Here is a 17,533-nt window from a genome sequence, read left to right as displayed (position 1 = left end):
TCACCTATCCTATTTACTTTAAAATGTATGAAATGCATGGAAACTAGAAAAGACAATTTGATGAAATCAAGGGATGAATCCAAGGAATGAATGGTTCAGGATCATGCATCCTTGTTCCTCTCCTGAAGAGCTTAAGTCAGTTATCAATCTAATCGAATTTGGCACCAGGCTCGGGTCACTTTGGTATGATGCCGAATTTAATTCAAATCCGGTGCCATGTCAAAGTCATCCACCGTCTTGGAACCGGATTTTTGATTAATTAACCGATGTGTGCTACTCAGGTTAATAATTAAGCCTTATTTCACTAACTTCACTTGCCATACTGATCAATTTTGATCCATGGCCCACCTCAGGTGACTTTTAAAGCTGGCTATATCCCTAAGTGCAATCTGCCAATTTCAGAAATTTGTAAGAAGTAGTCGAGAGTTGGATATCGGAGCTCGAAGTCGACTTGAACTTCAAATGAAGCAATACCATGACCGAGTCGAGCTCTGTCTAGTTCAGTTCCAAATAAAAGAATGCCATCCTTGTTGGTCGAGTCCATATTATCGGTGCTATTCACAATCATTTGCGCCACTGATTAAGTACCTGCTGTTGGTCCATCCAAATTCCACACAACATCCATATCAGCATCAACATAAACCCAAAACATCCACCAATCTTTATAGCTACATACAATAAAGTATCAGTGTGAATCACGACTGCATTTCCTCATGTCACATTTTCAAGAAATTCAATCACCTGTGAATATAAATCAGCAATTGAATCAATCATAAAAAATGCAATCAAAAATTCTTCCTTGAATGGCTTTTTTTGTGACTTATTGTTGCTGAAGATTTCAAGATTATTTCTTATGTACTTTTACTTTTTATCATGAACTTGTAGCTACTTTTGTTTCAATGTCTTGTACATTTATGTTGCTGATTTGGAGCTGATTTTGTTGGGATTAGGTGGGATTTGGTCATGACTTTGTTGTGAGGCTGGATGTGAGGATATTGCGGGAAATAATGTGATTTTGGGAGTGTTGCGGATATTTTGAAGAAGGTCAAGGATTACAGTTGATCTGTTTATCGTTCCTTAAGACATTAATAGCCTGACGTACATACCATACCACCACCGGAGACATAGAACCCAGCTCCTTACTGAATTCGACTATAACTAGCCAAGATAATCAAGGACGACTAATTTTAGTCTGTTACACTCGGATGTGGTCGGATCTAGGACTAAAATTGCTTTAATTGGTTTAAAAACCCCAAATTCTATTCAAAATTGCACCAAATGACACATTCTTCATGATCTATCCTCTTCTATCCTTCATCCCCTCTCCAAGTATACAAAGTCAAGATCATCAAGTTGATTTCACTAGATATAAGCGCGTGGATGTAGATCAAATGATAAATTAATACAAATTCAGAGTTACCCCGTTTGAGAACGGATTTTCGATCGATTAACTGCTTTAAAAAACTATAGAAAGCCTCACAAAAATGACAATTGAATGGAATATTCAAATAAAATTAACGGTTTTTTGAAATTTGAATCATTTTTTTATACGAGTTTGAGATGTTTTTTGGGAAAAAGAGTTGGCACTTTGTCCTTATTTGGATCTTTTAAGTATTAGGAAGTATTATGTTATATGAACCAAAAAATGCGCTTTATCCCCCAACCAACCCAATCATGCCTTCCCTACTTACCACTTCTTTTATTTTTCCTTTTTAGACATTCTCATTCGCCGACTTTAGTCATTATTATTATCGTGTGCGAGGAAGTTCAGTTTGGAAATGTGAAAATATGTCTATAATTATAAAAAATTTAATTCAATCTCGATCCCAACTTTTGCGTACATCAACAAGACATTTGTCACATTTCCGTGGTAACGGCAGTCAAAATCATGGCAAATTCTATAAATTATATCTGCTGTTAGGCACGGGTGGATTATGTGTTGGATATTTTGCCTTAAAAACCTTTAAAATTAATTCAAATAGGATTTATGCGCTGCAACAGCGAAAGGTGAGACTGAATTTTTGATAAGATGGGGACTTTTGAGGATGTCAAGCAACTTTTTTTGGGTGATAAAAAAAATTTCAATTTTTACGTCTCAAAAAAGGCTGAAAAAAAAATGTAAATTTTCTTCTCTTTCCTCTCTGAGCTGTTCATAGACATAATTTGTGTATTTTTGGTGATCCAGTCAAGGTTGTCATTCTATATGCTGTAAATTGGGCACTGTATAGCTATCAATATGGAAATATTTAATGCTGTAAAGTTAATTAACGCGACAGTGCTAATTGAGCATCAAAAAAAGTGGAAATTAGTGGATAAATATGAATTAATGTTAAGTTTTTGAGGAAATTTATGTGATAATCTGTGGGGAAATTGAGCAGTTGCTGTAAACAGCTGCAAAAAATAGTGGAAAATAATGATTTTTTTGAATTTTAATGTGAAGTTAAAGAAGACAAAGAGTTGACAGAACTTTAGATATTTAGGAGGTTCATTGAACTTCACAGGGTCCTGCTGACTATGATATGATTCGATTTGAGAGTCAACCTGTATGTTGTTGGATATGCGGAAATTCAGAGAGATTTTTGGGAATTTTTTAGTAATAAACTATTGTCAATTGAAGCATTTAGTTCCATTAAAATTAGGTTTGACTCCAAGATTCCTTTCTGGAGACGGTTTCTTAATCCTTCCGGGAATCATACCCTTCAAAACCCGGACAGACAGGTTTATTCTTGATTACTCTACTCCACATCATTCTATCCAAGTTTGGGCACCTGATGGGTAACCTGTGAGCCTCGGTCCACTAGTGTGCTACGAGAAATCTCAGGTTTGTTGTGAAAAGGTTGCACCAACACTGACTTTGAGTTTCCCTTAGTCTCAGTTTTGACGAATTCTCGAGACCAGAGATCAGGAAGTCTAGGTCTTGGTCAGAATCGGCAGAAGTTTGATAGCCTAGGCTCCAAAATTCCACAAAAGCGCCTCCGCTGGGCTCTAAGCTCCAGTCGACTCTAGTCTTGGCATTATGAACCCTTACAAGTATTGCGAGTTCAAGATTTCTGATCAACATGACCTTGAACATCATTTGACCTTGAATCACTCGACTTCTTCATTAACTTCCGAATAGCCCAATTCGGTTAATCGATCAAAAATCTAAACATAAGCCAGTGAGAGTCTGACTTGATGTTTGATTCGATTTAAATTTGGAACCATGCCAGAATTACGCTGGTCTGATTTCAAATTTTGGATCGATTAACCAACCAGTTTCAGACGACATCTGAGACAGGCCATGGATCACAATTGATCAGTATGGCTTGGGAAATAATTCAGCAAGTAACTAGTGTAATAAAGGGCTACGATCCCTAATAGAAAAAGAGACCGCTTTTAGATCCCGTAATGGTATTTTTGTACCACCAAATCAAGGTCTTCTGTTAGCGGATCCTGTCCCTTCATCACTCAATCCCAAACCCCATTCACAAATTAAACCGCTTATCAAGCATACATGCAGAACATTAGCAAAAAATTCAAGTTATTTTCTCTTATCAGCTCAAGAACAGAAATAAACTTTTTTATCTGATTAACGACTTTTTGTCGGTTTTAATGTAATTAAAAAAAAAATCATAAAATTGATAGGCTCATAACTTGACATTGACTGAATGACGGAATTATATGAATCATCTGTTTAGCAGGTTTTTTTTTTTACAAAGCATGAACAGAAAGTGACGTCAGAATTTTGTTTTTGATGGAATTTATTCAACATTGTGAGAGATTGTTGGAGTTATGATGGTGAATAAATTGGAATAAAAGGTGATTTTTGGGATTGGTGGAATTAAGAAAGGGAGGTAGGGAATTTGGGGGTCATAACCCTTCATATTTGGGGTTAACTGTGTCATGCTGATTTAAAGCAGATTTTTAAGTCTAATTTGACTTCATATCGACTTTTTGCTAGATTTCCTCAACTTGTGCTGTCCGGGATTAGTGCCTATCTCAGTGGTCCTAACCATAAGATGTCAATAACCGTGAAAGTTCAATGAAACAAGCAAATATTGCCTCTAAACACTTAATTACCCAACAAAACGCATTGTTGATCGTTATTTTTTACGCAAATATTAGCATTCAATGCTGGCAAGCTTTATGTGGGAAAGTGAGCTTATTAAAGATGCATAATAACCACAAAAGTGGTTCAAGTTTCTCAAATTATGAACACGAGACTGTACATAATTAGGTCAAATTTCTATAATTTCATTCAAGTTTGGGATTGTTTGTTGGGTTGACAGAAGTTGATTTGATGAGCCGAAATTCGAGACTGACACTGAGACTAAGATTGGGAACGAGACTAATAACGAGACCGCGACCGGGACCGAGACTAAGACTGAGATTGACAGTGACACTGACACTGACGCTGATAACTGAGGACTGAGGCTCAGATTCAGGATAAGACCGAGACCGGGACTGAAATCTAGATCAAAATCTAGTCTTAAAGAGTATTTTGTGAAATCTCGATCTCAACAAATCTCAAAACAGAGACTGAGAAGACCGTGAAGTGTGGGGGAAAGGCTGGGAAAGGCTGGGAAGACATGTCTTGGTCTCAACAATTGAGATTCTTTGGGATACGTTCAATTTTGAGGAAGCTTTGAGTCCAAAATTGCATATTTCATTGGTTTGCTAAGCAATCAGAGGTACAGCATGTGAATTATGAATATATGGAACTATTGAAACTAGATTTGGCAATTTAGAACTATGAACCGCTGTCCTGAAAGTCACAGAATGTAGAAAATGTCTAAATTACTGTCAGATTGACTGTGGTGTTGAGTCAAACTTGGTATAATCCGTCTCCAAACCAGATTCATCTCAGACAATAATTAATTTAATTAACAATACATTGTAACTTCCAACAATAAATCCAAAGCTCAAATCTTACAAAAAATTCACAGTTTACAGTGAATCTTAATTCATAAACAAAAACAATAAGAAAACCCAAAAAACAAGTTCTAGACGAAATAAAATCAAGACACAAAAGTAGCAAAAAATTGAGCGATAAACTCATACAATTCATGCCTTAGAGGCAACGTGATCTTTCAAATTGAATTCATAAATAATAAGAAAGAACAAGATTGACAGATTCAGAGAATTAATTAAATTGAATTGAGAACAGCCAGCAATGTTAAGTATAAAATGACACGTGAAAGGTAATCGCCGAGATGAAAGTTGAAATTAGTGCAAAATAGTAGAAAATAGAAAGGTTTAGTCTATGATTCTGTATATTAAGTGGGATAGGATAAGTGATGCAGTTGATATGCAATTTAAATAGTTGAAATTGTAGCTCATGTATTCATTTATAGTATATATGAAACGCACTAGACATGACAACAGACGGAAGAAAATAAGAGACTTGATATGAAGCTTTTTAATATAACCGGGCAACACAAATTGATTAATCGATCTAAAATTCGACTCCAGACTAACATGAATTTGACTTAGTGTGATTTGAAGTGACATGGAAGATAGACAAGCGTGAATCTAAAATAGAGTCATCCAAGTCACTTAAAGCACCATCTGATTTGGATCTCTGATTCTAAATTGGTGGGGCTTGAGGTGACTTGACAGACATCAAGTCAGACTCAGATTAAGCCTAGTGCTGGATTTTGGATCAATCATCTGACTTGTGTTACTCGGTGATATATCTTTATTTCCTCAATTGTTCATGCTGCACATATGTCATGCTTTTGATATGAATTTATAAGATTCAAGCTTACTTAATATTAGCTTTGAAGTCAATATGACTCATACAAAATGTGGAATGTGGTGTAAATTGTTCTAAGAATTGTCAATGCTTGAACATTAACAATTACGATAATTTTTTAATTGCACTATTAAACTGAATATTTTTCTGAAATTGTCACTAGATTTTTCTGAATCTGATTTAAAAGCATCGTAAATTCAATTCAAACCTCACGCAATCCCTGTATTAATCTAATTCCATTTCCATTTTCCCCGCATTAATAAATCTATGCTGCAATTGATCCAACAATGTTAATTAATTATGTCGATCTCGTACACATGTCTATTGAAAAATTTACTTTGAAAAAAGCCGAGACTAGATTTACAGTACACAATGTACATATGTGCTATGCATTATCATAGTTCAATGATCCATATTTGTAATGAAAATGAAAGAGAAAAAAGAGAAGAAAAAAGGCAAATAAATGTGTAGATAAATTGTAAAATAGTTGTGTAATTGATGCAGGGGTTTAGGAATATTTGGTTGGAAGCTCGTTGGTCTATTGAGTATGGTTGGGAGAGTAATTGATGAGCTCTGAACTGATACTGAGTTAGCCCTCCTTTTTTGGACGAAATTCATCCATTTACTAGTGTTTTTAGAGACAATAATTATCCTTCCTTAATTGGTGGTTACACCTCTGAGTGGGCCTGTTTACTGTTCGATGACTATGGGTACACTGTAGCATGCTACAGCATTTGTCCAGGTAATGCAGACTTCAAATTAAATTATATGTCAGCACAATAGTGTACATCCATATTAATTTCACTTATTCGCAGTAATTTAAAGCTAATAATTCCAAACTTCAAAACACACTTTGTTGTCTAAGAGCAACTAAGTACTTCCAAAACCCCTGACTCAAAACAGTTTATGGAAATAAACTGAACTCGATGAACTTGAATGTATTATGATGAAAAACAATTATTATCGAAATGTTGTGGAAACACAATCATTTAAGTTTAAGTAATTGACTTTGAGGTCTGACTGTTACATTGGGTTTTAGTAAGAAAATCAGGGGACAATATGGGGGAAGTTTGGTTGAATTTGGTACCCGAGCAGCATTCATAACAGGCAAAACGACTGCTTTTAGGTAGCTTATTGGTTCTTCTGAGTTATGAAGGCATGTTTGGACCCTACAAGGGGAATTGGGGTTGCATTTTAGAACTTGATACCAGAACAGCATCTGTAACAGACAAAGAGACCACTCTTAGGTACATTAGTGTCATTTCTAAACCATGAAAGCATCCTCTTTGCCTGTTAGAGTATACAGCAGCTAATCTCAATTTTTGACCATAAAATTCTTGACTCACTCAAGTCCCAAACCTAAAAACACATCAAAACCCCTCAAAAATCACTAATTAACCCCAAACTTTTATCTAATTCCAGGATGAAATAGCCGAAAAAGCAGTTAAACTGACAGCTCGCGAGAAGCGCTTCATAAAATTTGCCTCAGTTGAATTTGACGGTCAACTTTACCTCACGCCACAAGATTTTCTCGAATCAGTCGTAGAACAGGAACCGCGTCCACGTCTTAAACGTAAACGCTTATCAGAAAATGAAATTGATCAGTTAAAGTCAGTTACGCCATCGCTAAGGCATGGATCATCGAATCTCTTCCGATCGTTACGTGATCGAGGCATAATTAGCTACACGGAATATTTATTCTTGCTTAGTGTACTTACTAAACCACATTCAGGCTTTAAAATTGCATTTAATATGTTTGATACGGATGGAAACTCCAAGGTTGATAAAAATGAATTTCTTGTGGTAAGTACGGATGTATTTTGGGGTATTTTAATGATAAAATGAAATTTTTTGACATTTAGTAGAAATTTTCAGGAATTTTACAAATTTTAACGACATTTTTCATAAAATCTTGAGGACCTTAAGGTCATCAAGGTCCTCAAGGTCCTCAATCACGTCATATAACCCCAAGAACCAGAAATGGTCAATTTTGACCAATTTAAGTGATCAATCTTGATCAAATCGGCAATAACAGTTCAATTCCGACAATATTCAGCCCATTGCCCTTCCAAACTTTCAACCCTTTGAAACTGGAACTGAAAACAATTTCTAATTCGTTGTATACTCAATATTAATAGATTCGACAATTGCTTGGTGGAACTTATAAAGATCGTGAATTTGACGAAGACTCGAAAGAAGCTGTGAGAAATGAATTTGTCAACTTTTTTTGACTGAGTTTTTTTCTTGTTTTTACTGATATTTTATCTGTTGTTTATCCTTCCTACTGCATTCTATTCCTATTGCTTCTCTACTTTCTACAAACTGCTGGATGATTCTAACGGTTCTTATGACCAAGACCAAGACTATTCCAGCATCAAAAATTTAAATCTGAGATACTCGATCAGTACAAATCAGTTAATCGATCAGAAATCTCGCTCAAGCTAGTGTGACTCTGACTTGATACCGGATTCAGTTTAAATCCAGCATCACGCAAGAGTCACGATGGCCTGGTGCCTGATTTGGACCCATTAAATGACTTGTACTTAAACATTATCTCCCGAATCGAGCTTTTCTTCTGTATATAAGGATTACCCTCAATACCTTCTTAACACTTACTCAACTAGCTTGTTTTCTTTTTTGTTTTATTTTCTCTTTTTTAATATTTTAAGTTTTTTTCAATATTTTCTGTTTTCTGCCAAACTCCTAGAATGACGGAGAGTACTATACCAAGTAGATAACTTGACATGATGTCTAGCAGCTGAGCCTACGGTCAATTAACGACTATTTTACGGAACATACCGGATGAACTGTTATAAATCGACCGAGGATCCGGAACTACAAATTATGACAGTATTAGACTTATGTTCTAGATTTTATGTCAAGCTATCCATTCGGGTACATATTTGCTTCTATTTCTTGTGTTAAAACTAGGGTTCGTCCCAGAGTTTGAAGTTTACTCGGATTTTGTATGGAACAGTCGACTCAAGTTGACTCGATTCCAAATAAAAATTGAGTAGACTTCAAGCTCTGGTTCTTCCAAGAATACAGGCTGGAAGACAAAACTTGCAGCCTTGGATGAACCATAAGATACAGCCATCAACTGCAGGTCTGCACTTCTAAATTGCAGGCTTATGTAATTCTTGACCGAACCCTAGTTCAAACTAATCCTTTTGATTTTGTTTAATTTTGCTTTGATTTTTCCAATTTTCAATTTTTTTTTGATTCTGTTCTGTTTTTCTTTGGACTTTTACTTTCTGTTGTACCTCCAATTTGACTAATTTAATTTGATTAATTCGATTATTGTTATTCAAAATTTTTATCCCCACATTTTTATTGTTAAATAAACCTGACCAGCTCATGGCATTATTGTCGACTCAGGCACAAGCCAAGTATCTCACACGTGCACATAGAGATACAGACGATAAGAAAAAGAATCAAGATAAGGAAAAGGAAGACGATGAGAAAGAAAAGAAAAAAGTTGTAAAGAGAAGTTTCGTAAGTCCAAAACCAGTAACTAAATTCGTGCTTCGTTGTGTCTTCCGTACCTTAAAAATTTATTAATCCACGATTGATGTCGTTTTTTGTGATGCGAAATAAATCTTTTGCTTATGTGTTGGATTCCAGGATGATGATTAGATTAGGATGGATGGCGATCCGGCATGGTTGCCCTGCTGTTAAGGTTGGATGTGACTAGACTCGACCTAGACTCGGACTTGACTCGGACTACACTCGGTTAGACTCGGCTAAACTCGGCTAGACTCGGACTAGACTCGGCTAGACTCGGCTAAACTCGGCTAGACTCGGCTAAACTCGGCTAGACCCGATTAGACTCGGACTAGACTCGGACTAGACTCGGACTAGACTCGGACTAGACTCGGACTAGACTCGGTTAGACTCGGCTAAACTCGGCTAGACTCGGTTAGACTCGGCTAAACTCGGCTAGACTCGACTAGACTCGACCTAGACTCGGACTAGACTCGGACTAGACTCGGACAAGACTCGGACAAGACTCGGACTAGACTCGGACTAGACTCGGACTAGACTCGGACTAGACTCGGACTAGACTCGGACTAGACTCGGACCTAGACTCGGACCTAGACTCGGACTAGACTCGGACTAGACTCAATTAGACTCAATTGTACCTAAAACTAAGTCAATATACAGTCTGTATGAATGTCTGATGTGCGTATTATTGTTGTGACAATACCCGTAACCAAGCTTTGAATTCGTGTCAACTTGATGTTTTTGAACTAACTCAATATGCGATCCACATTAGTGATCATACCTAAAATACATAGATAATAATATAGTTAAAATGATAATTTAGAATCATTAGATTCATAAAATGAAATACTAAAGAGTGTTCGCTTTTGTGACATTCATGTATTAAAGCATTAACGAGCTTCCTGCATACTTTTTTATTCAATTTTGATTAAAAAGAAATTTTCTGACAATTTTAGATGGAAAAAATCTTCAGTTATGCATGGCGTGGCAAACGAGGCATTGAAGTTGAAGAAGGAAAGGAAGGAGAGGATGACAATGATCATTTGGTGGATGATGAACAAGGTAACACTCAAGTCAACTTGACTTTGAATACTAATCAAGTCAAGTTGACTTTTGAATACTACTCAAGTCAAGTTGACTTTGAGTACTACTCAAGTCAAGTTGATGTTTTAATTCTACTTAAGTCAGATTGACGTTGGGTACTACTCAAGCTAACTTGACATTGAATAATACTCAAGTCAAGTTGATTTTGAATAACATTCAAGTCAACTTGACTTTGAATTCTAGTCAATTCAGCTTGATTTTGAATACTTCTCAAGCCAATTTGACTTTAAATAGTTCTCAAGTCAACTTGACAAATTCTTAATACCCAACAATTCCTCTTCCACAGGTCTCCAACGTAGACACAAAGTCGACACAACACTTCAAATTCACTTCTTCGGCAAGAAAGGAACACAAGATTTGAACTTTGATGGATTTTACAATTTTATGAAGAATTTACAATCGGAGGTGAGTCAGCTAATCGATCTGTGAATCACAAAAAATCCAAAACTCATTTTGTTTACTGTTTTTATCTATTTTATTGTGACTCATCATGCGGCACTGATTCTAATTTTCTCAATTTTTCATTTTCAGGTCCTCGAGTTGGAGTTCCATGAGTTCTCAAAAGGCCATGATAAAATATCTGAGGTTGATTTTGCTAAAATTTTACTTCGTTATACTTATTTAGACACGGAAGAATATGACAATTATTTGGATAGACTTCTTGATCGACATGATATGAAGGAGAAGGGCGTGACATTTGAGGAATTTAAACAATTTTGTCAGTTTTTAAATAATCTTGAAGATTTTTCGATTGCCATGAGGATGTACACGTTGGCTGATCGATCAATCTCGAAAGGTGAGTGACTTTGAATGGCAGACTGTCCAAATGTCTGATTGTCCGATTGTCCGACTGTCTTATTGTCAGATTGTCCAACTGTCCGATTGTTCGACTGTCTGATTGTCCGACTGTCCGATTGTCAGACTGTCCGATTGTCCGATTGTCCTACTGTCCGATTGTCCGATTTTCACACTGTCTGATTGTCTAATTATTCGATTGTCCGACTGTCTGATTGTCCGACTGTCCGATTGTCAGACTGTCCGATTGTAAGACTGTCCGATTGTCCAACTGTCCAATTGTCAGACTGACCGATTGTCAGATTGTCCGATTGCTAGACTGTCCGATTGTCAGACTGTCCGATTGTCAGACTGTTCGATTGTGCGACTGTCCGATTGTCAGACTGTTCGATTGTCAGACTGTCCGATTGTCAGACTGTTCGATTGTCAGACTGTCCGATTGTTAGACTGTCCGATTGTCAGACTGTCCGATTGTCAGACTGTCCGATTGTCAGACTTTCCGATTGTCCGATTGCCCCACTGTCTTACTGTCCTATTGTCCGACTGTCCGATTGTCCCAATGTCCGACTGGCCGATTGTTCCATTGTCCGATTGTCCGACTGTTAACTATAATACTAAAGTATTGTCCGACAAAATGACTGAAACACTCCGCCTTAGCCTGTCATTAAGTAACAAATATCAAATTTCCATTCCATTTACAGATGAATTTTCACGTGCCGTAAAGATATGCACTGGATATGCATTAAGTAATCATTTAATAGACACTGTATTTGCAATTTTCGACGAGGATGGCGATGGTAAGCAACAAATCTCAATTATTCCATGCAAAATTCTCAAAAAACCCCAAAATTTCAGGTCTCTTAAGCTACAAAGAGTTCATAGCAATCATGAAGGATCGCTTGCATCGCGGATTTAAGGTAAATAACAAATATGTCATGGGAAATTACCTCGAAGAATATGACGAAGATGACTTCTCATTTATATCATTGCTTCGATCACGTGCGTGCCGTAGAATAGCCAATTACCTCATCCATTCGACACGTGGATATTAACAATTAATTTTGACACTTAATGGCTGCATTTAACCTCACTTTTGATGCAGTGATGGTGTTCTTGTTGATAGATAAAATTGATAGAATTTTTTGTAAATAAGTTAATGCTGCACAATTTTTGAGCTCTAAACTACCCCAAATAGAATGAGTCGGTTAATCGATCCAACATCCGATACTAGGCTGTTGTGAGTCTGACTTGGTATCATATCGGGTCATGCCGGGTGTCGGATTTTGGATCGATTCACCGATTTGTGCAGTTTGAATCCAGTGTAAATTAATCCTTAATTATGATATTATTTGTAAAAATCAGTGCAACTATAAGGGAACGTTCACTTATTACGTTAAGAGATTATTGAGCTTTTTTCAAAATTTGAGCGATGGAATTGTTGGAATTCTCAATCTGAGGTCGATTTATAATCCGATTCTATTCTAATCCTAGCCTATCCTATCCTACCTTGCCCGGGTTGGCAGGGTATACAGGGAATGACTATTCTACACGCCCTAGGCTACCCTTCACCATCCTATTTTAGATATCCTAGAGGTTAGAGTAGATTGAGTACACTAGGAAAGTCATGCCTACCCGTGTAAGATATGATACGGTTAGATAAGGTAGGACAGAATGGGATAAAGTAGGCTAAGGTAGGGAATGGTATGAAAGAGTAAGCTATCCCAAGTATGTTAAGATACCGACCTCTAAGGGATGAAGGGTTCGAAACCCTACCTAACGTAACAAGTGAACGACCCCTGATTTTATATTAAAATACAACTCTAATCCTTACTAAGTGTTCAATTTAGATGAATTAAGAAACTTTTAATTGTATAAACTTTTTCTATGTTAAAGACAATTATTTTTTATATTAAAAACTTTTTTACTAGCTTTATTACTTTTATATTTGGTGTGTTTTTTGTCCTTTTTATTTTGATTTTTATTTTATTTTAGCTTAGAACTTTTGGTTTGCTGTGCTTTGTCTTGTCTTGTCTTGTCTGTTTCTTATATTTGTGTTATTTACGTGTAATCTGTCTGAAAAGCTCATGTTGCTTAATTCAGTGGTGTCAAAACTGTGTGCATATGTTGGCACACTAGAGTGCCGTCAATCGTTTGTTCGCCGCGGCTTGTATGACTTCGTTCGAAGCTTACCATCTTGGTGTTCCGTGACTAAACAAGTTTGGAAATCTTTGGATTAATTGATGATCACCTTGGTGGTAAACCTTGATCGAAACCGCACACGGCATCCGGTTGATTGCATTTGACGTGGCACACAAGTTGTCCATCACTGTCTTAATCGATTTGTGCTTTTTTGTTCAAGATTATTTCATCAAATTAACTTTTATAATTTTCAATAAATCAAAATAAGTGATTTAGTTGTGACTGTCTAAATTAACCTTTTGGTGTTACCTCTGAGACAAGAGTCTTTAAAATCTAGACTACGTTGAACTCTTGAAGGAGCAAGCTACGCTTCTAGGTGTTGTACATATTATTAACATACTTGCAAGTAGGTAGAACTTTATCTTTTTTTATTATTTCTTTTATTGCAACTTTTAATTTGCTTATTTTATGATTTAAAATTCATTAATTTAGATGTTTTGAGGTCGTATGTGTCTACATTGTTTGTAGTTTACAAGCAATTTTCTAATTCTTAGAATGAAGTTTTGCCTTAAAAGCTTCAGCACCCCTAACCCTGTCCCATAACCTAAATTAATCCATTTCCACATTTTAATAAATTTTTCTTAATTTTATTACATTTCACAGTCAACCGCCAAGGCCGAAGGATGGGCAGCATTTAAGCAGTGCTTGAAAATGGAAATGAAGAACGTCTAAGGACGTCTAAGGACATAATCAGTAATGAAAAGTATCACAACTTAACCAAAGAAGCTGAATTAAATATATTGAAATTTTAATCTTGCCATTTTATCGAATATTCATTTTATTTATTTATTTATCTCAAATATCGGAGCTCGAGAGTCGAAATCGGGTCGAAGTCGAGCCGAAGTCGAGCCGACGCAAGCCGAAATCGAGTCGATGTCGACCAGAAGTCAAGTCGAAATTGATCAGAAATCGAGCCGATGTCGAGCTTGAAGTCAAATCGAAGTCGAATTTGAGCCGATGTCGACCCGAAGTCGAGTCGAAGTCGAGCTTGAAGTCGAGCTTAAAGTCGGTTTGAAGTCGAGTCGAAGTTTATCCGATGACGAACCGAAGTCGACCCGACTTAGACCCGAAGTGTGCATTAATTAGTCGAATCAATTTTTTTTTTTTGTTAATTTTTTAAACTAAATATAGCCACAATTTGCCATTATTCAGCAATATTATTTAGTCTTTTTGACAATTCTGTTTGTGTAGTTTCAATCTAGTCAATTTTTAAGTAATTTTTCTTCATACACTTTCATGACATTTAACTGCAATAATTTTAAAAATATAGCCAAATTTATGAAATAATGTTGAAAATTCAGAGATTAATTAGTGAAAATTAACTTTCGTCATTAACTTTGCATTTTGAATAAAAAAAAAGCTTTTGAAATTCTAGTTGAATTAAATTTTTTGAATTAAAATTTTCAATTTTTTTTAAAAATTAAATTCAATTTAAAAAATTAAGTTTAATTTTAAAAATTAAAAAATTTGAAATTAAAATATTCAAAATTTAATTAAATTTTTATAAAATTGAAATATTAATTTTCAGTTTTTTTAAAATTTAATTTTTTTATTTTTTTTATTCAAATTTCAATTTTTTAAAATCTCAAAATTGAAAATTGGTAAAATTGCAATTTCATATTTTTAACTTATTGTCTTCAGTTTAAATTTTCAATTTTCCTTTAAACAATTGAAATTAATAAAAATTTAAGTTCCTAAAGCTCTGAAACTTGATTTGTGAAAAAAAACCTTTTAATTTTTGAAACTTTAAATTTGAAGTTTCATTCGATCTTGAACAAAAGTTGCTAGATTTAGAAATAATAAAAAAATTATTTATTTTATTTATTTGAATTGAATTTGAATTACCTATAATGTTTAATAATTTATTGTGAAATATTTCATCATAATTCGATGTGTTTTGTTTGTTGAATTTATGTTTACTAAATTGAATAAAAATTAATTAAACAAAATAATTTTAAAACATTTTTCCTAATTTAAAATTTGTTGTTTCAATTATTGAATTTCTTTTTAGATTTTTTCAGATTTAAATAAATTAATGGTCAACTTTTAAATAAAATATAACTTTTTTTTATTTTTTTTTTTTTAATTTTTAAAAGATTTAACTTTTTAAACTTAAATAATTTAAAGATTTAAATTTGAAATTTTTAAAACAATTTTAAATTTTTTCAATTCAAATTTTAAAAAACTTCAAAAAGAATTTTCTAAAAATTTTCAAATTCAAAATTGAAATTTTTTTAAAAAAAGTAAAATTTTAGTAAATTTTTCAATTTAAATTTGAAAAATTTTAATTCAAATTTGCAAAACATTTTTTAATTGAATGTTTTTTCATTTTAAATTTAGAATTGAAATTTTTGAAATTTAAATTTGAATTTTTTAAAAATTTTAAATTAAAATCGAAATTTTATAAAATTTAAAAAAGGAAATTTGTAATTTAATACCAAATCAAATTGCTTCCTGTTTATTCAACAATCAAGTCCAATCTCGAAATAAAATAAAATAAAAAAATATAGCCTTTCAACTTAATCCGAAAGTGAAATTTGTAATTAGAATTGCGATAAGTTATGAACCGTATCTAAGATAATTTGGATTAAAGTCTTAAATATCGTTTAAACCAGTATAAGAGTCTTTATCAGAATTAAATCACAGAAAAAACATTTTTTTTGTCCCATCCATTGAAGAATTAATCACGTTTTTGAAGTGTGGAGGTAAATTTTAAAGATTAAAAAGCCAGAGTCTATCCACAACAACAACAACAATAAAAAAGTACGTAAAAAAATCGGAAGACAATTTGATTGAAAAATGATAAAAACAGACGTAAATGCAAATTTAGTTCAACTTAAATTACTGCGTCTTTTAGACATGAGTAATCCTCGAATGGATTTCTTTATCTATTTTCTGTTGATTCAATGAACATAAAGTAAAGGAAGTGAATTGTAATTATCTCATTCATGTGAATCAGACTCAGATTATGTTAATCGAGCGATAGGAGGTAGACAATGAATTGAATGGAATGGCTTAAATCGTAGTAGGGAGGATTTTGGGGGGTATGAACACCAGGTGAGGCCTCTCCAGTTCAGATCCCAGTAGGGGTGACTCCACATTAGAGTTTTTGCCTACAATAGTTAGGATTACTCTGTTTTAATATGAAATCAATGATAATACGCACAATTTCCATCATAAAATCTTCAGGAAAATTAATATTGCTATGTGCAACAAGGTATTGGGGCATTAAATTGCTGGAAGGAAGGTAGTTGACCCTCTGGATACGCTTCATGTTCTAAAATCATACGCATCGGTATGATTACGGATCGATCTGATTCAAACAGCCTCTGTGGAGCTATCAGCAAGGATCTATGTTCAAATTTGGTTTGTTAACTCGAAGGTTGTCTGTCTACTCTCTGAATTCAATTATTTCCATGTTTGTGCTTTATCAGAAGTTTAGATACTGCAAGTTTGGATTAAGTACGAGTCAGAAACATGAATTGAAGTTACAAATTCTGGAAAGTTACCAAAGCTATTAAAAAAATATCACAAATCGTTTAATCGATCAAAAATCTAACATCAGGCCGACTTGACTCTGTCAATTTGTTGTATTTAATTTAAATCCGGCACTAAGTCAGAACCTCAATTTTTGGTCGATTGACTGATTCATCAGCGATATTTGTTTCCAAAATTACCTTACAATAGAACAATAGATAGAACGGACCAGAGTTGGCAATATTCTATTTTAAAGTCCGACTCCGTTGGAGTCCGATTGGTATCCGAGTTCCGAAGTCCTGTCAACTCTGTAACAGACTAAAATGTATCAAATAATGGGATGAGTTAAAATTTACTCAAAAGGTTGGTATGTAAGCTTTACTCTTAATCCTACATAATCAATAATATCCTTGATCCTATATGTACATTTTATGGTTTTTTCCAGTCGGTAACACCGAAATGCATCGTCAAATAAGTAAAAAATGCAAGCACAAAAAATAAATAGCAAGCTTTAGTCCCAATTGTCTATAATTTCCTGACTGCCTCTACATTTACCCCCAATTCCACCAATTCCTATCACGCATTACACTCTGAACCTTCAAAAACTTATTAAACAGCCACAACAAATCCCTCATTTCCTTTCATAATAAAGACCTTAAAATAGATTCCGATAAATATTTCTAGAAATTTTATGGCTAAAGCTTCATTTTGCAGCTGACA

The 17,533-nt window shown here is 34.5% G+C and overlaps 1 protein-coding gene across 4 annotated transcripts; it reads left to right on the top strand.

Annotated features, from left to right (window-relative positions):
• Window positions 1-1,726: 1,726 nt before the first annotated feature.
• On the top strand, window positions 1,727-14,634 carry MICU3 (Mitochondrial calcium uptake 3). 4 transcript variants are annotated; one of them, XM_070652233.1, is made up of 10 exons: window positions 1,727-2,007; window positions 7,157-7,537; window positions 7,873-7,935; window positions 9,089-9,229; window positions 10,195-10,300; window positions 10,629-10,747; window positions 10,874-11,138; window positions 11,839-11,934; window positions 11,993-12,054; window positions 13,940-14,634. In XM_070652233.1, exons 1-10 carry the CDS (start codon window positions 1,789-1,791, stop codon window positions 14,006-14,008), a joined length of 1,521 nt encoding a protein of 506 aa, XP_070508334.1. In that variant the 5' UTR covers window positions 1,727-1,788; the 3' UTR covers window positions 14,009-14,634. The 4 variants fall into 4 exon arrangements, with proteins under 4 accessions (XP_070508334.1, XP_070508333.1, XP_070508335.1 ...); XM_070652232.1 differs by lacking the exon at window positions 13,940-14,634 and having other exon boundaries at window positions 11,993-13,079; XM_070652234.1 differs by lacking the exons at window positions 9,089-9,229; window positions 13,940-14,634 and having other exon boundaries at window positions 11,993-13,079.
• The last annotated feature ends 2,899 nt before the right edge of the window (window positions 14,635-17,533 follow it).

Source organism: Chironomus tepperi, unplaced genomic scaffold (assembly GCF_022539635.2).
Source record: "Chironomus tepperi strain 1889 unplaced genomic scaffold, CSIRO-AGI_Ctep_v1 contig_486, whole genome shotgun sequence".
Classification (NCBI taxonomy): domain Eukaryota; kingdom Metazoa; phylum Arthropoda; class Insecta; order Diptera; family Chironomidae; genus Chironomus; species Chironomus tepperi.
Note: the sequence above shows the minus strand (reverse complement) of the source record. Positions and strands in the feature narration are given on the sequence as shown.